General features: G+C 35.2%; 2 protein-coding genes across 5 annotated transcripts; both read right to left on the bottom strand.

The window, feature by feature from the left end:
• Positions 1-1314: 1314 nt before the first annotated feature.
• Positions 1315-11792, bottom strand: LOC148957180 (uncharacterized). 2 transcript variants are annotated; one of them, XM_089115706.1, is made up of 6 exons: positions 11109-11792; positions 6735-6804; positions 5184-5241; positions 3882-4025; positions 2948-3187; positions 1315-2091 (listed from the first exon to the last, which is right to left on the bottom strand). In XM_089115706.1, the coding sequence occupies exons 2-6, from the start codon at positions 6735-6737 to the stop codon at positions 2057-2059; spliced, it is 480 nt and encodes a 159-aa protein (XP_088971832.1). In that variant the 5' UTR covers positions 6738-6804; positions 11109-11792; the 3' UTR covers positions 1315-2056. The 2 variants fall into 2 exon arrangements, with proteins under 2 accessions (XP_088971832.1, XP_088971833.1); XM_089115707.1 differs by lacking the exons at positions 5184-5241; positions 6735-6804; positions 11109-11792 and adding an exon at positions 4502-5105.
• A 3442-nt stretch (positions 11793-15234) lies between these two features.
• LOC135688522 (COP9 signalosome complex subunit 7b) lies at positions 15235-25853 on the bottom strand. Of its 3 annotated transcripts, XM_089115703.1 has the most exons (12): positions 25769-25825; positions 24443-24493; positions 22502-22677; positions 21069-21144; positions 20233-20321; positions 19606-19665; positions 18875-18940; positions 18171-18247; positions 17577-17682; positions 16750-16874; positions 15983-16071; positions 15235-15614 (listed from the first exon to the last, which is right to left on the bottom strand). In XM_089115703.1, the coding sequence occupies exons 3-11, from the start codon at positions 22667-22669 to the stop codon at positions 16014-16016; spliced, it is 825 nt and encodes a 274-aa protein (XP_088971829.1). In that variant the 5' UTR covers positions 22670-22677; positions 24443-24493; positions 25769-25825; the 3' UTR covers positions 15235-15614; positions 15983-16013. The 3 variants fall into 3 exon arrangements, with proteins under 3 accessions (XP_088971829.1, XP_088971830.1, XP_088971828.1); XM_089115704.1 differs by lacking the exon at positions 24443-24493 and having other exon boundaries at positions 15967-16071; positions 25769-25853; XM_089115702.1 differs by lacking the exon at positions 24443-24493 and having other exon boundaries at positions 25769-25853.
• Between the last annotated feature and the right edge of the window lie 352 nt (positions 25854-26205).

Raw genomic sequence — 26205 nt, 5'->3', positions numbered from 1 at the left:
CCCAGGGATTCGTATTCGTGGTTCGAAAGCCCAAGAAGGCTGGCTCTCAAATATCGCAGACTTGTTCGGATGACGAAACCTTCAGTTCTTTATTTCAAAACAATACCGTCTGAAACCAATCAGTGTTGCAGGGTCATAGCACATGCATAACAGTATTCACACAGCTGTTCTGTCTGCGACCAATTCTTGAACTTCCTGCCAGAGCTTCAAGTGATAATACGAATGTGCAAAAATTAATGCTCTTTTATATCGCAAGCATCGCAAGGCCCTCATCGGCGATGATCGTCATCTCTTATCCTTTTTTGTTGATGATTGAATAGAAAAGAAAGTTTTGATTCGAATTTGATCGACTACGGTCAATATCTTTCTCGGCAAACTGGAACTCGACCATTATAATAGGTGATAAATTCAACTTCAGATCGAGAATTTGAGACAATATAATACTCCTTTTGTGTGTGTAGGCCAACATACTCATTTTATACCATGTTTAAGTATTTCAGGTTGTAAGATACTTGAATGCAGGGGCGGACTGGCTATTAAGGTTACTAGGAGGCTGCACACACAAGGGCTCCCTCACAAGCGGCCTTACAAAGACCCTTTTCTTGCGAAAACTTTTCCATAAATCGTTAATTTACGATAGTAGCAGCTGATATATCATTCTGAAACTGTAACAAACCACATTCAGGTGTCATTTTGGTTGTATTATTGCACTTTTTGTACTTGAAAAACATCTTTGTTACCTTTATCAAATATTCATGCATACATATATTTTCACTTTTCTTTACAAATTGCTGAATAGTATATATCAAAAATAAAACAAAAAACAAAAACCGAATTTTCTTTAGAAAATAAACGATGTTCCCCTTTCTTTGCTTCCTGGGTACAATAATCTGACCAAAATGCAAGCAAAGTCATTATAAACTTTTAAAACGTTACCAATATGCAATGTCCTGCTTTTTAATTGCCAATTGAAGTCGCACGAGAGTGGTAGACTGCAAAGTGGAACCAAATCCATCTGACCAGAGCAAGTAAAACGCACGATGTAAACATTATCGCTTTCATAATGGATGTAAAACACTATATTTGAATTCCTTCTCGGCGTTTGCCGTGTTTCTTCCTATCAGATATTGCTCAATATTTAATCGCAAAAGCCACAGAATTCTTTTGAACCCAATGAGCTACCACTGTTCACTGATTCACTTCGTCATTTTTTAGCATTTATAGAAAGTAAGGGAAAGCATTCGCTTTCAAAGTGAAACAGACTGTTAAAAGAATTCAATTTGCAGCATTGTATTAACAGAAGCAATGGCATCATTGGAAACTAGCTTTTTTATATCTGACACTTAAATAGGAAACTAGCATAATGTATATAATACGTCAATCCGTAAAGAGTACTTTCAGTTGATTTACATTTTTGTAAACGCTTTCTTTTTAAATATAAAAATCAACATTTTACTAACTTGGTCAATGGGGCAATCAGTCATTAACAAGATATTACCCATCGTGCAATCAATACACAAAATCTTCAAGAGAAAGGCTAATTTCTAAAAGATAGGGGCTTTTTGTAGCAACTTATTTCTAGCTGTTTGCATTCATGGGGCTTCATGTTGGCATTTCAGATAATAAGTCCGTTATTTCAAGTTGGTGAATTGACTTCAATTGGTGAATTGTCTTTGGTAACTGAAAGTGCAACTGCAACCTTTAAGAGTAGCTGTTGTTTGCTAAGAAATTGATTGCTAGATATTTCAAAAATTTTATTTACACAAAGCTGTATAAAAATTTGGAGATCATGTGGCACATGACACTTGCTAAACAATTCGCTCAGAAATATTCAATTTTCAGAACGTCACTAAATATTCTTACTGAAGAACGTCAAATAATTGGTGGTATAAAGGAAGCACAAATATTCTACATTAAGTGCGAGGTATCTTACGTATTACTTCAAACACTTTGTAATCGCTGGTTTTGTATGCAAGCACAAGTTTGCTATAACTAATCATCATACATTTTTGCTATAACTAATCGTCAAAATGAATTTCTTGAAATCAAATGAGTTTCAAGTTCCAAAGGTCTTGATAAGCTTCTCGAACTCTGCAAAATAATAAAAAGATGAAAAAGTTAGTTTTGCAGTTGGCAAACCGAAACAATGCATAATGCAGATTAGGGTACCTTTGTTTGACAACTAAGGACCCCCAACAAAAAGGGGCTCATAAATCATTTTTATCTTAATGTTTTAAGGTATCACGCAAGTTCATCTCATTTTCAAAAACTTTTACATTTCGTCGACTGAAGTTTCGATAACTCAAGCTCCCCCTAGTGAATGAGCAATTTTTCTTTTGTGTTTGACATCCATCTCAGTGCTTTTCCTTATGCTAGGCGCACACGAGAAATTTTAGCTGCGCTAAATAGATAGCGTTGCTGAGATCATGAGCAAAATTTTTTGCTTTTTTCTGGTTTATTTATTTATGACAAGTTGGATTTAGAAATTTTTCTACTTATTGTGAATCAGTTCTTATTGTAAGTTCTTAGGATGCACCCAGTAAATCAATCATTCTTATTGAAAGACTACTGTGGTTGTAAAATAAAATAAAATCAAAATTTTAATCGAAAATGTAAGAGGCTGTATAAAGGTGCTTATAAATAAATTATATTCAATTGATTGCGCTTTGTTTACCAAATTTGGCCGCATAGAAAGGTATGCCGTATGCAAGATAGAGTTTATTAAAAAAAGAGGGGCTGGTTGAAAAGTCAACGTCAACTAAGAGCCTGTTCGAGAATAAGCTTAAAGGTAGTCGTCAGATACTAAAGTGGATTAAGCCATCTGTTAATTAATATTATCCAATCAATAGGCATGTGAAGGGTACCACTCTCATTGATTGGTCAGTGGTTGATTGACAGATGTCTGAAGCATCCTTATTCTGTTGTGAAAATCATGTTTAAGCCATACCGTAAACGTTGATGAATCCATCGCAATCCCAATCAAAAACCCTAATTAATTTGGCAATTTCCTCCTTTGTGATTTCTTCACCAAGCTGTTGAAATGCATGCAGAAGTTCGTCGGAGCCAATCAGTCCATTTCTGTCAGTATCGACAATTTGAAATGCCTTCTGCACTTTCTCCCATTGATTTGGTAGGTTGTTTGGTCTCACGATTGTTTCAAGTTCTTCGAAGCTTATGCTACCATCCCCTATTTGTAGTTAAGAATTTCATTGCATTTATCAATGAACTACGATCGAACAGATTTAACTATATCAAAATAAAGCCTTAAGTAAATAACATATAGATAGAAGGCTATATGCGAATCTGATTTGAGACATAAGTAAATGACTGTATTTAACTATTTCTACTTGGAACCACAGAAACAACCAGGTTTCTAATTCTTACAAGCGTAACTTGATATAATTAAACTTGTTCAATTTGGCGGTCATGACAAATAAAACAAAATAAAGAAACAATTGTAACTCGCTTTACTATCGTGAAATTCTTTGGGTCATAAAAAAGCTGATATTTTTTGTTGACATTTGTGAACTTTTCAATTTCGATATTATAGATCATGATATGTCATACAGAATAATGTGAGTATAAAAAGCCTTTTGTGATGACTTCAGATTATACAATGTTCTTACCACCTCTATTTTCACTTGCATAATACAAGTTGAAGTGCAGTTTTAGTTAAGGATGGCCGACCGAGTCATAGCTAAGGGGAAGATTGAACTGAGGACAGGTGTTTGATAGGTGCTATTTTAATACTTGATACTTTCTGGATTTCAATGAAGAAAAGTAGAGTTTCAAGATGTAGCAGCGCTTTGATGTTCCATTTTTCATCTTCAGAAGAGCAGAAGATATTCAGTGGTTAGAATGAAATATTGCACTGTTATTACCGCTTGTGTCGATCATTTCCACAATGTCGTTCAGTTCTTTTTCAGATAACTGTATTCCAAGTTCCCGCATGACGTCTGTGAGCTCATCTCTTGAAATCTCTCCACTTCCATCGCGATCAAACAAATTAAATGCTTGACTAAGCTCTAGAAAGAATAAATGGGGCATTTAAATCTGAAGCAACGGCAACTTATACATTTTCTAGATGTAGTTGATGTATTGTCAACCGTTTTTTCTCATGCGTTTACCTAGCAACAGTCTATACAAAAATCTCGTTTTATATATTATACAAATTTGAACCCATATTAAACTGACAGAGCTAGCATAAAGAGTTGAGTTTCATTACATTCAACTTTTCGATTTAGCCGAATATTCCCTTATCAGGATACAGTGCAAAAACATAAAAGACCAGAGGTAATTTGAACTTCGGTGTAATATTTTCAGTAGATCAATGGCTTAAGATTTAGCTGGAAGAACAGATGTATTTTCCATATTTTATTTTCAAAAAAGGAACAACATAGTTCATCACAAGCTTGTATGAATTCTACGTGTAAATGAAGTGCCATGGCCAAGAGAAATCACATAAACACAAAATTTACATCATTTTTTGTAGGTTACTTACTTGTTCTATTCATTCTGTCGTTAGGTTTGTCGTTCTTCTTACATTTTATTGAATGCTTTCGTTAGCCGTCACAAGTAAAATGTGATATCTGTCTTGGTTGACGCATGTCATTGTACTTGGCATTTCAAAAACTTGTCAAGACAAGGACAATGAGAGTCACCTGCTACCAGAGCGTAGGCAGCGCTATGTGTTTTCAAAACAATTCTGCTTTAGGAAGTTCAAATAGAAATCAGCCCTTTGATAACATTAATTTTGTTAAACCAATTTATGCCGACTTCATCAAGTATTAAAATCTAATTGTCTGTTTTTAGAAGATGTTGTAAAGAACAAGTGAATTTTAAAAAAAGACTCAAAAGGCTGAATTAGATTTATGTCTGTAATATTTTACGACGTGAAATTCGGCCTTTGCTATATTTGAGTCGTAGTCAAACGAAAATGAAAAAGATGTAAAAATGTGCACAAATTTAGCAGTTATATCAGCAATATTTTTTAAAACAAATGAAAAAGTTCAAGGCTTATTGAATTAATCCAGAATTTTCGTTGATGGTACGTGTGAATGCGACGAACCAAAAACAAGCTACCTAACAGCAAACAGCACATACAGATTCAACGTTAAAAAGCTTCTAATCTAAACCAGAATCTAAGGAGCATATTGTAAGAAATAAATAAATTAAGTCATCACCTTCGCTTGAAATTTCACCAAATACAGATTTACTTTTTTGCATTGCAGAATTTTCCGTCTAAGTAAGAGAAAATATCGTTTTAGATCAGAATAGATATAAAATTAATGATAGAGATAAAGATTTAGAACAATTATTCAACCGAATGGCATTGAGCCTTATTTGGTACTGAAAAAAGAGGTTGATAGATAAAATCAAAATCAGACTATGCTACCCTCGACTTTAACGTGTTGATCATTTTTTTTAAATGCTAGCATTATTTGTATTAGTACTCATTTTCAAACTCTTGCTGGGATTCGTTTTGTGAAATTTGACCAAGAAGCCCTCCGAAAAAAGGCGAATTTCCTAAGATTTCACGATTGATTTCAAAATACACTCCACTCACGTTAAATACAATAGGTAAGTTATCTAAAGCCCTGTTTACACTACAACTTTTTACCCGGGTTAAAGCTAATCTGGGTTGAACCCAGGTTGAACCCACTTTCGTTTACACTACATTTACAACAAAGTATAGTGTAAACGCAAAGTTGGGTTGAACCCAGGTTAGATTCGTCACGCATGCGCTTCGTTGTGAAGGACGCTTTATGGTACATGAATCTAGCTGTTGATGGATGTCTTCGTTCGCCCATATTTCGATTAACGACATGACTTCATCGTCGCCCCATAGTTTACTTCTTTCAGCCCTTGTTTCATTCATTTTCCATATATGCTGCTTTAAATTGAAGTACCTTTTTGCACGAGCATTCCAAGACGAATTTTGTTTTGACTTTGTGTTTGGCGTCTTTCATGGCTCAAAAGGCGCATGCGCGAATTAGATCGTTAACCTGGGTTCAACCCAGGTTTGCGTTTACACTGCATTTCGAAGTTCTTAGGCTGGGGTCAACCTAGGTTCAATCCACCTCCAGAGTAGGGTTGGCTTAACCCAGATTCAACCCAGGTTAGCTGCGTTTACACTACAAAATTTCTAACTCATGCTAACGTTAACCCAGGTTCAACCCAAGTTAAAAGCTGTAGTGTAAACAGGGCTTAACAGCGTGACTCAATAAAACCAAAGGCGTTGAAAGGACTATTTAAAATATGTTATGGGTTAACAATTGGATTAAGAATCCGTTAAAAGATGATAAAAGCAGATAAATAGAAAACAGGAGACTTAAGCACAGTTTTCCAAAATAGGAAGAAAATTTAATAGAAAATTCACGTTAATTTGATTCAGTGTGACAGTGCAGTCTTATGAAGGGCACTGTAGTAGAGCCAAATGAACCTTGGGGTACAAAAAGGCTTTTTGGCATTTGAATGCTAGCATTGCAACGACTGTTGCCAGACGATGAGCACAGGTAAACACATGAACACGTAAAAACTAAGCAATATAACACGAAAAAATCGACGAAAAAACTTCCTTGAGTATGTCTTCCACTGAAATATAAGAACTTTAAGCTACCAGAGAGGCAAGTAAATTGTCTATGCATTTTCATTAAGGTAATAATTATTACTGCTGTGGAAAACATTGGGCTTTTATAACCTTTTGTCGATGAATTAATGAATGGAATGCTTACCATTTTCAATGCTTTTACGCATCACCTTTCAGAATTTCCTCATACCTTGATATTTCCTACTTTTCAAAACCTACAAACAAAAGAAGCAGTTGAAAAAGCACTTTTTGCTAACCTCAGATTTTTATGATAGGGTTTAAATGTCCAATTATCTTTTTAGCAAAGCCTTGGAAACAGGGCTTCAAATCAAACCGTCATATCTGACTATATGACCATGTGACAAAGACAGTGTGATGCTTTATTATATAAGAGGATCCTTCTTCAGCTTGAATAACAAGTCAATACTTTTACGATTGACGGATACAGCAGAACAATTAAATTATTCTTATCGCCACATTATGTTTGCTAAAAACATGTTGTAGGGCTTAAGTTTGCTAACAGTTTCATTTTCAAGGTAGCATTGCAAATTTCAATTAGCTTTGAGTAAATTTTCAGGATTGTTTCGCTATTTGGGGAAATTTAATCTTTTATTCTTCGGCCTCAAAATGATTTTCAACAATGATTAATGTTTTCAACTGATCTAGCTATGTAACTACAACGATAAGCAGGGCATTTTTTAACATACTCAGTGGTGAAGGAATCGCCCCACCAGGCCCTCCGACTTCCCCCACCACTAACAACAAAAATGCTCTTTTCATCCCAAATTCCTAGGCCATTGTGGGGCCCATTCAAAAAAATGTGCTGGTAGTTATATCAAAAAGGTATTTTGATGAACTGGGCCCCGGCGCACTAACACGATAAAATAGTGGCAAATGAAATTCCTATTGTGTTTTTAAAAGGTGATAACTACTATGTAACCTTTCTTGTGCGTTCTGCAAAGCTTATTTTGGTTGGATTTTTCAACTTTGTCTAATCCTTGAAAGATTCCGTCGTTCTGCCTTATAGACGTAGGAACCAGGGGCACGTCCCCCTCCCCCAAGTTTAAACAATTCAGGTAAAATGCCCCTCTGAAGCTTACCAACTTGTCCTTGCCAACTTGCCAACTGCATAACAAAACTGTCCTTTAAAAACTTAGGTGCTATACGAAATGTGCAAAAAGAGTGGGAGTTGTAATACTGCTAATTTTAGGCCTTTCTCTCTAGTCCATTCGTTTGATTTTCCTTACCTAATCATTCTTGTTTATCTGTAACTTTCCTTGCTCGTTCCACATTTTTCTATCACGTGTATTAGGATAATCTTTGTATTATTATGAGTAACTTCATACCTACGTCAATTATCAGCATGTTAAATAGATCGCCATAGCAACCCAGTATTTGAGGATATCACGCTACCCCTCCCCCCTCGTCACTAAGTAGATTACTTCCTTTCACCGTTTCATTTACGTATGTCTATTGTTTTTAGTTCAGTATATATAGGAGCCCTGTACCTCATCCTAGGCAGTAAGAATTATGGAAAATAGCAGCAAGAGAAAACAGTTTAGGCATGCACCGTTTTAGGGGCAAGATGCTTGTGAAAGATCTTGTCGCCTTCGTTTTGCTCTTAGTCGTTTTGAGATATATATAGGAGATGTATCAGTTTTGGGAGACCTCTGGATTAGTTCTTGAGAAAGATTATGCCCATGTCACGTGTTAATTATTATGCCGTTGTTAGCATGCAAGTTATGTAGCTGCCGGGACGATTTCATCGAAAGAAAAGAAGGAAAGATTTAACCGATTTATGCCGCACCATTTATTGGCCATCCTCTGCCTTTAAAAGGTCCTGAGAATCGTTAGCAACATTTTACAGAGTGACCTTTTGAGACGATGTTCTTAAATGTTTCTATGTGATCTGCTTTTGAAGCACCAGGGGACGGTAAAAAATTGCCCTAGTGCCTTGAGAACAGGAGACCCCCCGAGCTTTCCAGTTTGAGAAAGCAATAGGTAAGAAATTATGCCTAAAAATTGTACTAGGTTTTAAACAATTGCGAGAAAATGTCTCCAAAAATATTATGAAATTTATTTTTAGCTAATCAAAAGGGCATGGTTGCCAAATTTTTTCTGCTCGCCTCGCTCGCAAAGGGCCCCCCAAAACCTCTCACAGGCACTGCGGAGCAATCACTTTTCGCAAAAAGCGCCAAATATCAAATAATAAACAACCAGTAAAGTTTCTTTTTGTAAGGTTTTAGCCTCCCTCCACTTTCTTTAAGCCCCCCATTTTCCTCTCAAATTAAACCAGACAATGGTATCTTTATCATTATAGAATGATAACTATACTGAATGATATAGAATGATATCTATAATGTAGACAGGCTTCTAGAAGCAGCCTTTTTAACCTTTCTAGAATTGTTGTTAGGGTGCTCCATAAACAGATTTCTTAAGCTTATAGAAAGGGTGACTCTTATAATGCTTCTCCTATAAAACAGGTCCTTCTCCCTTCACTTTTATTATGCTTTCTACGTTCTTGTCTTGACTTGAAGCAGGACGGACTCCCGCTGTTTGTCCGCAAGTGGAGAAAGCTTTTCTTGATAATCAGGTTTGACAAAATTAACCCGTTTAACTCTGATTTAAGTGCGCCCGGCACCTATGGGCGAGCTGTCTTCAACACATGGCAACATCCATCAATCATGCCAGCCAATAATAGCTTTCGCGAAGCAACAATCGTGCCACAAAACAGGTTTAAGTCACATCCATCCTTACCTTCCAATTCATTCAATTGTGGCTTTCACAGTGCATCAGCTTTCTCGGTCTCAAAGGAAAAAAGCGGTCAAGATAAGCGTTTTGAAAGTAAAAGACAGGAACTAAAGATAGCAGCTGCTACCCCAGGCGAGCAAGCAATATTTGTTATGTTGTTTCATGCCAAATTAACTTCTAGGCCAACAACTCATCTGAATCTGAGCAAGAACCAGTGGAGGGCAAAACTGAAATGGTAGACGTAGGCCTAAAACCACTTTCAAACATTCCAAATCAAGGACAAGTGTTTCAACCAGCTCATGGTGGTTCCAAAGATGACTCAGATATTTTGGAGATTGTCGACAATGAACTGGCAGCACAACCCAGCACGCCAGCACAACTACCAAAGAACTCATCATATGTAATGCGGGGAGAATCAGCCAGCACTAATGAGTCCCTGTCAAAATCGTGGTATAAAAAGAAGAAGCTGGACATCAACTGGCTTTATTAATCTGATCAATGCTTAGATCTGAGGAGAGAAGGAAAAGACAAGCGACAAATACCAGTTATGTCTTGCTTACTTTGCAGAAAATATGAAATTCAAGTACAAAAATTTACAAGCAATGACCAGCTGCCAATAACAGCAGGAATACGTATTGATTGACGAGATAGACTAAAAAAGGTAATTGATCATCTTGAATCACCCATCCACGCAGAAGCAGTGAGATTAAAAGAGTATGAAGATTGTGGCATCGTGGAGCACAATGTCAGACAAACATCCATGGGCAAGAATGAGTAAAAAAGCAAAAAATGAAACACTACAATGTTTGGTACGCTTTGCAGTTGATGTTTACAATGAAGGAAGGGTTGAAATATTGCGTGCAAGAAGTTGGCCATCAAGGTCTCCTTCATCAGATGTCAGAAAAGTCAGTCACATTTTGAAGCAGTGCTTGTGCTTCTGCGTGCAGATTGATGCGTGCTGACAAACAACAAATTGACACCAAATTCATAACCGCAAGGTTTGTTCCAGCAGATGAAGTAAGTGTAAAGACAGTGTACCTTGGTATTGCAAGCAGTTAGCTTGGTGGTGCAGATGGTCTTTTAGACACTTTGGTACAGTGTAAGGATGACCTTCGTCGTGATACAGAAAAGTTGGTTGACGCGACAACAGATGGAGAGGCTGCATTTACGGGTAAAAAGAAAGGACTGTGGAAACTTATAAAAAACAACATTGGCATTTTGACTGTATGGTGTGTTTGCCACAATCTCACTTTGCATTAGAATCCGTACAGTCTCAAGTACCTGAGCTCGCCCTCTGGATGACAAATGTCCTTGATGTTACATCTTTTTTTCGCTCGTCTCCTCGAAGAACAAAGCTGCTTTTTAAAGAGAGTGATAAATGCCTCGAAATCCCCAAGTACTTTCAAGTCCGATTTGCATAATATGCCGTGAATGTCCTAAAAGCCGTTCTTCACAACCTAGCAGCAGCAAGAAGCGTCTGGACAAAGATGTGCGATGGAGCAATCCGAACAGGGTTTCGCTCAACTTGCAAGTGGAAATTCATGCATTGTGAGTAGGAGTCTGTTGTGTAAGTTTCATGCTCGAAAACTGAAAACCCTTTTTATGACTATTCTTAACCGCTTTTAGGCTAATGATAAATAAAAATTCATACAACACAAAACCGTTCCTGTAACATCTACTTAAATGGAGAGAAAATGAAGAAAAATAACGACGAGGAGTTATGTACGAGAAAGCCATGTAACATAATCAAGTAGTTGTATATCCATACCGTCATTGACTGTTCGTTCAGAGCATCGCTTTGATTGAAAAGGAAATTAAATCAAAATGTTAAGAGCCTTATTTCTTTTTCCATTTCTACTTCGCTGCAGTTTTTTGTTAGGAGTCCATTGGGTTGGTCGGTTATCCAGTTCTTTCCAATCCCCGCGATAAAATTCCTTGGCACGTGTCACACAACACAGCACTAAATCATCTCTTTCTTTTATGAAAGTTTGCATAAGGCTCATGAATACAAATGCTTTCTACAGATTTTTCAGAATGATCTAAAATAAGTTTTAAAATTGAAGATAATGACATACATCTATCTCTTCAAGAATTTCCTTGTCATGAATGCCCTTACTTAACGTCCGTTCAAGTCTATTAAATACAGCCCGCGTCAAATACTTGCCTTTGTAGCACACCGCCTAGATCGATAAACATGACCTCAATCCCCAATTTAATTGAATTACTAGCTGAAGTTGCATTTTTAAATCTTAGGTAAATGGTACCAAAATTAGCCGACTTTCGATTGACAATCTTATTGCTTTCTTGAATTTGAATACAAAACTTTCATAAAGGATTGCTAAATATTTTTGTTGGAAAACAAGCTTTCATTAAATTACACAGCAAAACACAGACCCTCATATTTACAATCGCTTGAGGTCTACGAACTACAGTTTCAAAGGGCCTGTCAGGCCGAGAATTTGCGTGCCATACATTTCTACTATATTTACTACCTTGCAGGCATAAGCAGAGGAAAACAGCTATACTTAAGTTTTCATTAAGTTGAACAAAGATACAAGAATGCTGCAATTAATCAATATTGGTTACCGTAAATATTGTGATTTCGAAAACGCAACTTTTTCAGAATGTTCACCTTAAATTCTCCATCATTTGATTGATGTTTATTAAAACCAATCTTGCACCGACATCAGAAAGATTCTCAAACACTATCGTAAAAACTTCATAAGCGATGAAAGTATTTAATCTTTAATGAGACATCACTTGAATTCGAAAAAGACCACAAATTAGTGTTTCAGACAATTTATGAATCTGTGGAAGAATTTATTTGAGCAACCAAAGTCAGAAAAATAAAATATTCATTCTAAACCTAAACAAAGGTTGCTGCCATGGATATTATAGTCGGACAACTATGGGAGAGCCTAACCTGATATAGCCTTGCTTCTTTTCAGTGCATCAATGCTTTCGTTCTTCATCTAAACTCTTATAGTCCTCCAAATTGTCAGAAATCTTCAATAAAATCACCAATGATGATAATGAAAGCATAGTGCTCAAATCGTGATTGGCTAAGAGCTTGCGCTCTAACACTTGGCCTCTCTCGTTGCTCAGCAAATCACAACCCAAAGAATGTAAAAAAACTTAAGCCAATACCAAGAACCGGGCATTTTCACCACTTTCCTTTAAGATAACGTGTAAAATCTGCCGAAAAATATATTTGAACAATTATTTTTCACACGTAAATTCCACATGAATCTGCTGTGATGAGGCGTTGCAAACCTTTGCTTTCAAGGAGATTGACCAAATTTTAGTAAAAAGCGGTAGGTACCCCATAAAACTGAAATTTGATATATTTGTTTGTTTTCGGTAGAAGTTCTAGGTGGTTTGTATCGTTACATAAAAACTTTGTCCTGCACCAGAATACTACAGTTAGAAAATCTTTTGACAAAAATGTTAATATACCGCTAAGAAAACTAGCATTTTATAATTGCTTTCACCTAAGCAATTTTGAAAACTAATGAATAATAGTAAGACCTCCTTACTGGAAATTTCTTCTTACTATTAGTTATCACCCAACAAAACTTTTTGTTTCTAGATCTCCATTTTCCAAATAGAGTCGATTGAAGCGGCAGTTTGACGTATCTTGATGTTACTAAGCTTTAGGCTAGAGTAACACTATACCAGACTGCTATTGGAGCGGAGCAGAGCGGAGTAACGTTTTACTCCAGAGTGATATTTGAGGTAGCAGTTTCACCATGACGCTCCGCTTGTTCATACGCCTGCATCCCTCTGCAGTTCTGGTACACAATGCAGTGTGCTTTTGTAAACTCATGCGTAAAATGCACCAGAATAAATAATTTGATGATGAACTTTTCGAAGCTTTGTGCTATTGTAAGTTCGTTTTCAATAACTACTACATAATAAGACGAAAACAACCCTGGAAATTGAGCGATAAGTGATGGGGGTTCGTTGGACGGATAGCGAGATTGCGTTGCTATTCGATGTGTCTAAGTATGAGTTTAGTCCATGGGCAACTTCAATGAAATTTGGGGAAAGATGAAATCCCAATTAGGAAAATGTTGGGAAAATTTTCGTTGGGCACTATCCAACAGCAACAAAAGCTCAGAGATTGCCTTTGTTCACTAACGATAGAATTGTTTCAAGCAGAAAACAATAAGGAAATTCTTTGTTTCAAAGCGGAGTTTATCGGATCCGTGCAATTACACTACAACGCTCCGCTACGGAGTGACTCCGGAGTGATTTTCGTATTACCTCCAGTACGGATTTTCACTCCGCTAGTCAGAGCATTGTGTATCGGATTCGTGCGGCGTAGTGTAACTCAAACCCCTATCCGATATGAAAGTTACTCCGCTCCGATAGCAATCCGGTATAGTGTAACTGGTACCTTAGTTAGTTTGGAAATATTCTTTAAAGTAGAGCATAGTCCAAATACAGTATCGAATTAGGACATTTCTATTAAAGGAATGTAAGCATCTTGCTGCTTGATTCCAAGGTTGTCTTTAATATCAACAAACATTTTTTTAATAGTATGATTATCATTAACAATTTCGATTTCTTCTTTAGGATAAATAACTCGGAATGTATTGACTTTATCTTGGAATGTTGGCTATAAAGTTCTCAAGAAATTGCAAATGTTAGTTACATCCTTACTTTCAAAGACCCATATAAGCGAGGATTTTTACATAACCTTCTTGCAACCTGCCTAATCAGAAACTAAAAGTGTGGGTCATAAAGATAATTTCGAGCTTTGAGGAAATTCTGGCAAATAACCGGAAGTCACGTCACCGGAAATTTGAATGTTCCCATTCAGCAGAAATTTTTCAGACGTCATGATGCAAATGGAAAATGCAAGCAGAACTGATTTTATAATCATCAAACCTCAATTTGATAATATCTAAAAGCAAAAGGTTATGCCAATTGAAACAGTTGCGAAACTTTGAAGAAAGAAATCTGATTTTTTCAGTTGGCAATCTATTTGAGTAAATCGAGTTGCAGCTTTGCTTGAAGCAATCTTGGGATTATAACACCATCTACAAGGGCTTTTTGATTAGAAAAACACCTTTAGAATGTTGATTTTTACACTTGAACTTAAAGGAAGATAAAATATCACTTATCATAACTTTTCTATCCACTGATTAGGTTAGACAATTAAAGCAAAATATTTAGTCGGTAGACAGTAGTTGATTTCAAAATATAGGGTACTTAACATCTCTTTTTCTCGTGATAAGAGGTATCAATTCGAGTTTTAAAAGGATTCCGTTTCGACCAACCAATAGATTAAGTTATCTATTAGTTTACGTGCCGGTGTGATTCTGGCTATGTAGAATGCACAACCTAGAGAGCATATTCATGGGAGCGTATTCTAACATATACTGTTAGCTGTTTTGATCGAATTTTTGCAAGCCTGCTTTTTACCTGACCACGTGCCTCGCCAAAGCAAAAAAATAAATTCTCTTCTTTGCAAGCTCCATCTTATTAGCCTTTTTCCTAGCTATTGCCGTGTGCCAGAAGACAAGAACACAGACCTTGTTATCTGGCTTGTTTGCATTCGCGATATCTGCCTGACAGTCAAATCAACTATTATAAGGCTAAAAATTCTAGAAACAATCGAAAACCTGCCAGGGAGAAATCCTTAGTCAAATACCAGAAACACACTCATTTTTACCAAGGATATCACAGGTGGTTTTGTTGCTATTTGCTTACAGCAAGACTTCTGAAACACAAGAACTGGATACAAGACTTAGCAACTATAGACCTCTGGGTCATGCAGGACAATTTCATCCCAGAATTTGTTGGATGTACAGCTCTACCTACAAGTTATCGAGCCTGTATGACAGGCCGGGAAAATAGTAACTTTCATGATACTTATAACAAATCAGCATTTTTCAATTTTTTAATGAAGAGCGTCTAAATACAAAAAAACATAATAAAAACGCCCCAGTCGGTTTAAAACTGACCAGTGCCTGAGCAATATCGATATATTGTTAATGTAAAAGGTGAATAATTTCGCAAAGCAGATAACAAACAAAACACAGAAAAATTCTAATAACGAAATTCATGTCTTACATATTAAAATAATGAAAAGCATCATATCCAGAACTGAAGAAAGCACCAACGGAAATGGAACGATTTTTTGGGTGCACAGCTCGCTTATATCCACCGTCTGCAGTAATCTTCGTCATAAATCGAACAGTCCCGTTACAGGTACAGCTGCAATGCAGTGACATTGTTGACCCTCCGACTTTAACAAACCTTGTGCCTTAAAGAAATTAAATTAAAAGCTTCAATATACTTGGCGAAAATGCCTCTATTTTGTAAACCAACCAGAAGATTTAAACGTTTTAGCAGACTGATTTGTAAGCCTTTCAAAAATCAGTATTATATTTCATTCATTTGCGATAATTGAATAAGTAAAAATATTCTTTAAACTTCGGTGCAAATAATTGAGAAGTGATTAGAATACAGAGACAATTTAGGTTGCACACATGCGTAATTATTTCACAAGCTTAACGCTTTAAAAACGACAGAGCTGGTTGCTGGTGAGTTATTTTATCATTAATATTTATCAGTACTTTAAGCAAGGAGAATTTATTTATAACTAGTCGAAATACTTGTTTTGATATGGACCTGTTTCGATATGGATATAAACCTTCATCTGTCACTGCCTTGACGATTTTCCTCGACTTTGGAGATTTGGTTTCAATACAGACATTAGCCTGGAAAAAAAATCATTTGAAGCATGGCATCACAATGTTTTCAAAAAAAGATTCTAAAATACATTTTCACCCGTAACTTAACAATGATACAAAAAATTGACAAGATTCACGCGAAAATAATAATGGGCGATAGAAGTTAAGGAAAGCCTATGATTCAGAGCAGACGAGGTTGAAACAAGCTTCATTATGGTGGCCCAATAGACTCGTTTCTGTATTCACTTGCTTGTGCAAAAAACCAGCGATTTTATATCGTATCTAGACACATTTGGAATACTTCTGTCTGGCGAATATAATTGTCAGACGAAAATTTTAAATGGGCTTCACGCTTTGATTTCATAGAAATGTTTAGTTCTAAAGTTTTAGCTATAAAATTTGAAAAATCTTAGTTTCAAAAAGAAGAAAGTGAACGATAAAGAATGGAACTTCACAATGCAACGTGAATACACAGTAATAATAATCATCAGCAATTTAGAAAAATTCTTGTTGTAAAGTAACTTCGCAGATACAGGCTCGGCCAAGGTTTATTCTGCGCTCTCCCCAGGCTTCCTATAATGAGTAAAAATTGGAGAAAAAAGGTATAAAGCACCCTGCGAGGATCGAGAAGAAGGAGTAGAAAAATTCATAGAGATTATCGGAAATGAGTTATCGGAAAAAGTAGAAGATAAAACCACATCATACATTTTATTATGCTTTTGTTGCAGCTTTTGTTGTTGAACATTTTGATATAATAAAGCGGACGAATCGTTGTCTTCTGCTGGCATTTCACTGCTTTGCGCTTTGATCGCTTTCTTAAGGTTGCCAGTCTAAAATAAACAGAACAGTAGCTACACAGTCAGGCGAAATAAAAAATTGTATTTTCTAAAGAGGCAGAGAGCAGACCTTTATTACAAATAATAGACTATTTGTCCTTTTGATAAGTTCCTATTCATGGTGAGGACAAATTAAGATGGGTTTATTTTGTCAGTGCTCTTTAATAAAGACTTTACAACATCAAAAAGTATTGTTAGCAAGCAAAGCAATATCGTATGCCAGTAAAGCAAGCGGGGAATTCAATACGATGGCGATTTCACTTTTAAAATGACATGAAGACTTTATTGTGAAGGTCATGCTGACCTTGAAATGATAAGAAAAACCAGAGCTTATCTGGGTAATGGAGATAGGCAAAGCGCGATTCGTTTAGAACAATAAACAAACTTTAATTCTTATGTTGGCAGGGCGAACCTATGGCTTGCAACAGAATATTAATGTATGACCTTGCTCTAGCCCATTCAAACAAACCCTTTGCTAAATCATCTTCATTCTAAGAAGAAAGCAAGCTGATCGTATTGGAAAAGGTTTTGCTTCATCGAAGAAGTTCTGCAATTTCATGTTGGATTTGATGTGCTTGGTTTGGTATTTGATATATGACAATTGAAGAAATATAAAAGCCGGTATAAATGTGGGGGTATTCGACGAATATGGTACAAATTTCTAGAATAAGTCAAGAAAGTCTGTGTTCTAAGCACCTCCTCTTCAATTTGCTTCTTTAGCCTCAGCCTATGCTCCTTCGTGCTATTTGATCGAGATATTTGCTTGTCAAGGCTTTCAAGAACTTCATCGCAGCTCTTGCACCTAAGTAATCAGAACAGATAGCTCAAAGATTGATATCGAATAAAAACAAAATGTATTTGATTTATTTTCCTGCTAGACAAAAAACTAACCTTGTCTGAAAATACTTTCCTTGGTTGCTGTAAGCTCGACAGTGAAAATACGTTTCTGGCTGCATTAAATCCAAAATATCTTAAGTATTACAAAGAAAAGATATCTTCAACAGCTGATAACTTTTCAAGAACTTGAAATTGAACTGTACCAGAAAAAGATATATTCAACTAGTGATAAATGTAATGCATTGCTCTAACGGCTATCACTATATATAATTGCTTCACCAATCTGCTTACACCATTCAGCTTACACCTATCTTCGCTGTAACTAGGTGGCTTTTCGATATTTACTCAGAATAATATGTTTCCTCAAAAGGTATTCTCTTTACAGCTACTAATTAATAAAACAGCTAATAGAAGCAGTTTCAAAAAAAATCATCGACAAATAAAAACACTTACCATTTTTCAAGAACATCTGCAATAGAATCGATTGTTTCTTCTTTGATATCACGACCAATGACGAACTCGATTTCAAGCTAAAAGGTATTCTGACGTTTTAAAGGAACAAATATATGTAAAATTAGGTCAAAATAAATAGCAGTAGTTCCATCATATCACTTTTGAAATAATTTTCTGTTCATTTTCTGTTCATTTTCTGTTCATTAACTTTTAACAGAAAACTCCCATTTGGAAAAAGCTAACACATATCGTAAATTTGACACGATTTCTGTCACGTCAAATCTAAAAGTATACACTTTGAAATGAAAAAACTTGGAAAAATGGAAAATGATAATTTACAGTGAAAATTTGGCAGTAAAAGGTAAATGCGCAACAAGCTCGGACAAGTGGTTGCATTTAATAGTAAAGAAACGGGTGATGCAAGGTCAGGTTCTTAGAAATGCCTCTTTGTTTTTGAGTGGTTTGACCCTGGTGTCATAGCTTTGTTGTGGTAGAGATCGAAACAGGCTATCTTCGCTATATAGAATTTTAAGTTCCGAAATACCTCACACCACACAAAAAAATATTGCATAAATCAAACCATTAACATATTGATGTGACTTTGTTTTACTTTAAGGCTGAATAGTAGCAGACAAATTGCTAGAACACACCAAGGTAACAATTCAAAAGATCTTCGCCAAAGTATCAGTTCAAAAGTAGTTTACCTGCTGTCTCTTCTGGTCTAGTTTGCCTCTAAGAATTCCAACATATATTGTTTCAATGACCAAATCCTACAAAAAAATTGAGAAGACATTTGTGCAAGACGTTTAATTAGTCCATAAAAGATTATACGATGCTATGAATAATAACAATTTCTATGGTTTAGACAAGACAAAACAGTTTCATTATTTTGAAAAAAATAAAACAGACATTTTGAAAGATTATATATTGTATCGCCGGAAATAGCTACCACCACTAAATAAAAGAGAGATAAATTTGTATTTCTCTAGGGATCTGTAACTTGAGTTCAATCTACTTGGTCACATCAGAATTTAATGCCCGGGCTTCAGGGTTCATTTGATGCACAATCAACAACTCTATCAAAACCTACATGCTCTTTAGCCAGCTTCCCATTCATTTTCCAATAACAATTACAAAGAATTTTGACTATTCCATGAAGTAAAGATTATTACCTAAGCTTTTGCGGACAATCCGGACTTTATTAGCAGGCAGGAGAATTTTCTACTAGTTTCTGAACCTAATTCTTATCTGAATACCCTTCCTCGGACAATTCAAAGCATAGACCAAAATTTGAGAAAAGTAACTTCCTATCGACGTTCAATGAGACTACCAGCAAAGTATCCACTTAACTAATAATGGCTTACTTTAAATGTGTGAACAGCCTACAGACTTTCGCACTGACGGCAAAGTAGAGAAGATTTAAAAGATGGCTCACCTCTAACTGGCGCACACTTTTCATGCCAAGTTCTTGTAAAAGTGTGGAGTAGGGAATGTGCTATGTGATAATGATAATATAAGTCATTGTGAAAACGAAAATAAAAAGATTCCAGAAAAATTTGCCTAATATCACTTTGTTATAATAACTGGCCTTAAATAGCTTCATTTGTCTTTATAGCTTAAAATGTATGTCATTTAATTCTCATGTATAAAATTGTAATGGAAATTTATCTTAATGGAAATTCCTACCATGTTTGAAAACAAAAAAACAGACTTGTCTGCAATATACCAGTATATACTTAAAAATGGAACATTTAAAACGAACCAATTTTCAAAGCACCTTGCACGTCAGAAAACAAAAGTTATCAATTCATAATTTTTGAAAGTACACTACTGTCGGACATCCTGCAAAAGCAAAAAAAATGTTTTTTCAAATGACATGCGAACTGTACTGACGTTTGATGAACATTCTCCTCACACACAGTATACTGTTACCTCATCTCTGCCTTTTTCTAGTCTAATGTTTCACGCAATAATATAGATTTTAATAAAGATTTCATTAGTTTAATAACAAGAAAATAGAATAAAAAAATGCAAGACCTGTACTAACGATTTGCCTGCATACCTTGTTTATTGATGCAAGCTCGATGATTGTGAGATGGCGCAGCTTCATCACCTGTGCCTCACTTAGTTCTGGAAAGTTCTGAACATTTGCTTTAAAAGTGAATGAGACACAAGCTTAACATCAAAATAACAGACACTACGATTTACACAAAATTTAAACTTATGACACCTATGCAAATATAAAAAAAACTTGAGGGATGATGCAAGAAATCAAGGGTCTATACGTGAGACTTTCTTAGTTGTAATGGGATTTGGTTTAATTGTATTCTTGAACCTTTAGACTTTTGAATCTATGGCTGAACCACATTTCAATTATGATATCTGACAGCCAAAGTGAAGAGATAGGAGGGCATAATATATATGCAGTGATACAGTGCCAGGTGAATTGATCCATTCATGTAAGATCAGCTAGTGGAAAGATACAAAAACTGTGTAAAAGCACTTTGTTGTATTGCATAAATGCATAAATGCATAAATGCATAAATGGTTTAATGCCTATGGGACAATACAAAACAAAGAAAATAGTAACCAAATGATAACAGGCTGCCAGCAGAAACTATATTTATTGACATATGACGGCCTTCCAGTATTTTAGTTTATCAAGTAAGTATATGAATATAATTTCAAACCTAATAGCCATCCTTCAAAAGGCATCCAAATCTGTGCGGAAAGGGTGCTTAACAATGGAACATAATACAAAAGTTCACTGTATTAAACCTTTTGGAGGATGACAATGATTGAATTTAAAAAGTTTATCTTATCCATGATAGTTTTGTCCTGACACTCTGTCACCTGCAGTTTCTTTTATCATACATTCATTGTAAAAAAAGTAATTACCAGTGTAGTTGCTGTACTTCCCATAAGCAAATAAATTTAACAAATTCCATTCTTTCTCAAGTTCACAAGAAGCAATCTACAACAAAAATTAAATTGTTGAAAGAACACATCTGCCATCATCGACTCCACTGAACATTCAAAAATTCATTCTATTATCAATTGCATCTACCATCTAAAGCTTTCTCCAGTGTTACTTGCAGTGGCACAAACATGTCTTTTTGTTTCTTTTTCCTTCTCAAAAGTGTAATTTTGGAAAGAAAAGCTGATCAAATTAAAAGTTTCTTTGTCTCAAAAACAATTAATCGCAGGTCTTTTACATACAGCATTTTAGCAAATTTGTAGATGACATAAGATATTTCTAGATTATGATGTGCTAGGTTGAAAAGAAAATATTGTCATATAGAGATAAGAAGAAAAAACTATTTTTCAGGCTGTGACCTTGCAACAGGTGAAAATAGTACCTTTTAGGCAGTGCACTTTAATAAACAACCACAATACCTCATATTTGAACTTTACTTAAAGGTATGCATTTATCAAACAGCTTAGTTTTTCAACTATTACTCTTTTCTACAAAAGTATGAGCTAAAGGGGGAATTAACAAACAAACATCTCCTGAACAAGCACAGCAAACAAGTATTTGTCTTATTGGTAAAAATTGTATGGAAATATATCTTACATATGTCTAATATTGATACAGATATATCCAGAATAACTCTATTAGCTAACAATATGTAAGTATTTTTTATATTATCTTGATGCAAAAATGTGATCATGTTAGCTTATTTTATCAGTCACAATCATTTGGTCCACCTGACCCTCTCCCTCTCCTGGGAATTTTCTCCAAGCTTCCAAACTATAAGAAACTTTAACTCTTGGGTTTAAAAAATTCTTTATTAGACTATTGATTATAAGAGTTGCAATTAGCAAAGCAGAAATTGTTAGCGATGAAAAAAAGATTAGTTAACTTGAAAATGATTGAGCAAATTCAAACCACTAAAAAATAAGGTCTCAAAATAATTAGATAGATATCAAAATTCCCAATAAACTAACAAACAGGGAAGATAAAAACAGGATTTGGTATGAAAAAACCAGAAAGCAAGATAGTCCAAATTGGCAAAGGTTGTATTGCTTTATTAAGAAATAGTTGTTGATTCCTAAATGCCTTAGGCAGATGACAGAAGAAGATAAAAAAGCAGAGGAAGGGGATGATTTTCATCCTAAAAAGAAACCTAGAACAATCTAAGAGTACCTTAAACACTTTGAAGCAAATCATAACTTAAAATAAGGGAATGTTCTCTGAAGTTAGTAACTTCTTACCATAAGTCATTAAAAGTTAATATTAGATAGCAACAATATATTTGAAAATATTTTCAAAATCTTTTTTGAACATCAATGTTAGCACCTTATGAAAATAAAAAAGGAACATGCTTTACCTCCTTAATATTTGGCAATCTCATCAATTCCCCAAATACATAAACACCTGGTGCCTCTGTTACTTGCTTGATTAAATGACCAACAGCTGTACCTTTGATATTTTTTGCCAAGAGCAAAAACTGTTCTAGAGGATTTTTGCTTGCAATTTTAAAAGCTGTGTCTGCCATTCTTCTTACTGCAATTACAGCAATAAGAGTTTCACAGAGCAAATTAAATAAAGGTCTGGAAAGGATGAGCTAAAAATTTGATAGAAACATCAATACCATAAATCTTAAATCAAAATTTATTAAAACATTACATGTATTTAATAAATCATATATATCAATACATCAGGTTTCTTGTGTAAGGTGAGGTAAACAAAAAGATTTAAAGCCTAACCACCCGATAAGCTGGCAGAACTTTATCTGTCTTTAATTTACACTACATACATAAACTATTCTAATTTTGACCATAAAATGTGCGAAATTGCAAACTAGATCTCAAAATTTACAAAATCAGTTTTGTTTGTTTTATATTGCCTATGAAATGGCCCTTCAAAGACTCAAAGCTTTTGATATTTATGTATGAGGACACTGTTTAGTGGGTATGAGAGGACCAGGGTGTTTCCTCGTACTTAGGCCAGAAGATCTTTGGCGTACACCCAGGTTTTTTTTCGGCATTGAGCGTGCAAACCAATAAAAAGATTTTTGACATACTTAAAATTTTTGTTAGTTGGTATGCTAAACATAAAGCCAGGTACATAGTTAACGTAAAATAAAAACTCATACACCACAGTTTCTTTAATAATCAGTTTTTTTGTCTGGTGCAACAATGTTTAAATTGTTTTACTAACTGCTTTTACACTAGGGTATCAAAAGTATTGCACCACCTCGAAGGAGGAGAAATGGTGCAAGAATGATCAAAAGCTACTGTTATGCAAATTAATTCTGTTTTTAAGTGGCGAATGACAATTGGTTGAAAGCAAAACAACAACCAATCAAAACTTCAATCTATTTAGAGCATTTTTTTAAAAAGATAACAGTGGCAAACGTCTTTTAACAGTCTCAAATTTCAATATTTTGACAGGTAGCAACAAACTTTTGAAACCGCAAAAAGGCCTCCTTGAAATGGACCCATATATTTGGGAAACGTATTCTTGTGGAATTTCTTACTAGGCCTGGAAACCTCTTAGAATTAATGATTCTCTGGTTTTTGGATCACCATTTGGATCATGGTTTGTAACCTTTTTCATGTGAAGTCAAACTTTTTAAGTGATGTTAAAAATTGGAGTCTACTCAGACTGTGTCAAAGCTTTAATTTCTTTTGTTTGGAAATAATTCTTTGTAAAAATGGTTTCCCTTTACTCAGGTAAATTGTTCTTTCGTATTTGTTCAAAACACCCAATTATATTTTCTGTGGACGGATTTTGAGCTGCAAAGCCTTGCCCAGTATCGAGTTTCATTTCTTTTACTGCCCCTAGGTGTAAACGCAGTGAAATAAAACCGATAAGTTTGTTACCCTCTAACATCAATTTATTTTTGGTCGCCCACTTCTTGGTTTCTTTACTACTGTAACACTCTCAAGGAATCTTTTTTAATTTCCCGTCGATGTTGTGTGGCTGCATCTATCTTGGTCAAAATTTTTTTGAACATTGAAGACCACTTCCCCGTAAATATTTCATAGCGACTCGCCTCTCATTTGACAATTTTTCTTCCTTAGGCATGCTCAACATTTTTACAAACAAAAATGTATTTGCGTAATTTAAACATTTCTAACTAAGTTTTCCATGGCGTCAGCAAAATTTGCAACTTTTTCCGCCAAAATTTGCTACAAAATACGCCTATTTCACCTAGTTCTTGTATTCAGATGTCTTGTACTGCCAAAAGGTTTACAAAAAGTTCCGCCATTTTGAACAAGGTGGTGCAATACTTTTGATACCTTAGTGTATATTGTTGGTGTACCTAAACAAATGCTTGGTGGACCTTTGGCGTACAGTTGACATGGAATGCACCCTGGTGAGAGGAAGCATATCTGAGTCATGCAACTCACTAAATGATCAAAGGATTTCTTAAGGAAAGCCAATAAATTCACAATAGGCATCTAAGAAGGGCAATTCTTTCTTAGAAGCTTTGAGTTAATATAGAACTGTATTATTTTAGAACTGTATTGTTTTATCTATGACCATGACAACAAACCAAAACTCAGATTTTGGGATAGTTGGAGGGTCATGGTACCAATCTTCTGATAGAAGATGGTACATGATGATGATGATTAACTCAAAGCCTGTGACAACCGGCTATAAGCCAGTCATTTTGGTTATCATAAGATAAAAGCTGACAGAGAGAAAATTCTATAAATATGTACACATTTGTCTGGTGAATGGCTATGGTCTTGGTCAATTGTATAGAGCTATATATCTCAAAGCAAGAAAAATTCCCACAAACGGCAGCGCAAATCATTATCTTCTGTGTAATGTTAAAAAGTTGAATTAAAATTGCTTAACCACATATTGGTGTGTACATCTGAATCAAGTCAAGCATGCATCAACAATCATATGGTTTTTATCTTGTGTTTCTGAATGCAAAATTTGCCCAGCACAGGAAAGATATTGCCAGGGCACCTCATAAGTGCCAACATGGTTTGTGTGACAAAATAGTATACTTCTTGTTTTGTTAACATTATCTATGTTTTTGCATTCTTACTTCAATACTGACAAGAAAAGTGGCCTTTGAACTGAATTTTTACACAATTTTTTTCTAGGCCACAGGAGGTTTCCTGTAGTTTTAGTCAATGCAGTGCAAAATCTGATTGCTCAATTGGCTTGCCTGAGCAGATATCAAATCTTGAAATCAAGAAGGTGCATCTGCCACACCAATCACGGACAAATATATAATTCGCTTTTCAGTTTTGGACACAAAATCTTTTCAGGACATGTCACACTTTCTAGACTTGGCATGACAATTAAATGTAATTTTTTTGATAAATTACTGTTGCGAAATTGATAATGCTGTACTAAACTACAACTTGGGAAAAACATCGGAAAAATGCTGTCAGCAATCTGTATATTTCTAATATCTTTATTTTTGTTCTATATATTCTTCTCTCATTTTTGTAAAATTTATGCGATGTGGTGGTGGTAGATATTACGCTTTTAATCTTGATGTTTATAAAATCTATAATAACAAAAATTGCGCAACATTGAAATTGAATGAGGCAAAAGTTTGAATTTAAAGGTACATTGTTGATCTACAATTGCATAGAGCTATATATGTCAGAGCAAAACTCACGCAAAAGGCAGCACAAATCTTTCGCATCTGTGTGATGTTAAAAGTTGAATCAAAATTTCTTAACCGCGTATTGGTGTGTGAATCTGAATCGAGGCAAGGAGGCATGAACAATCGTTATCGGGAGGCAGGAACCGAAGAATTTATTCATTTTCATTTTTATCTTCTTTATACACAAATAAACCCTTCAGCTATAAAATACCTAAAAAAATTGCAAATTGAAATAAGCTAGTCATAAGAAACCTTTTGAAAAATTCAATTGGCTGTTCTTCCCAGGCACGGCGCAGCCATTAGGCTAGCATGGGCTATAGCCCCCCCCCCCACTTTTTGGCAATAATAGGTTTTAAGGTCTTTCAAATATTGAATTTTTGATTCGTCTTTTTATAGCCAATATGTCAACAGTATTAACTTTAACATTACGTTAACATCATTTACACATG

The sequence above is a fragment of the Rhopilema esculentum genome, unplaced genomic scaffold (genome assembly GCF_057945365.1).
Source record: "Rhopilema esculentum isolate cy_ngs unplaced genomic scaffold, ASM5794536v1 HiC_scaffold_36, whole genome shotgun sequence".
Lineage (NCBI taxonomy): Eukaryota > Metazoa > Cnidaria > Scyphozoa > Rhizostomeae > Rhizostomatidae > Rhopilema > Rhopilema esculentum.
This window is presented reverse-complemented; position numbering and strand designations above follow the sequence as displayed.

Bases quoted from the DNA above. Each gene is read 5' to 3' on its own strand.
- LOC148957180 (XM_089115706.1), bottom strand. The intron at 4,026-5,183 runs GTGATGACTTAA...TATTCTTTCTAG, and splicing joins TGGTGAAATTTCAAGCGAAG to AGCTTAGTCAAGCATTTAAT. The intron at 3,188-3,881 runs GTAATAACAGTG...AACTACAAATAG, and splicing joins GGAAATGATCGACACAAGCG to GGGATGGTAGCATAAGCTTC.
- LOC135688522 (XM_089115704.1), bottom strand. From the start codon at position 22,669: ATGGCAGACACAGCTTTTAAAATTGCAAGCAAAAATCCTCTAGAACAG. The intron at 21,145-22,501 runs GTAAAGCATGTT...TTTTTGTTGTAG, and splicing joins GATTGCCAAATATTAAGGAG to ATTGCTTCTTGTGAACTTGA. The intron at 17,683-18,170 runs GTAAGTGTTTTT...CTGATTACTTAG, and splicing joins GCAGATGTTCTTGAAAAATG to GTGCAAGAGCTGCGATGAAG.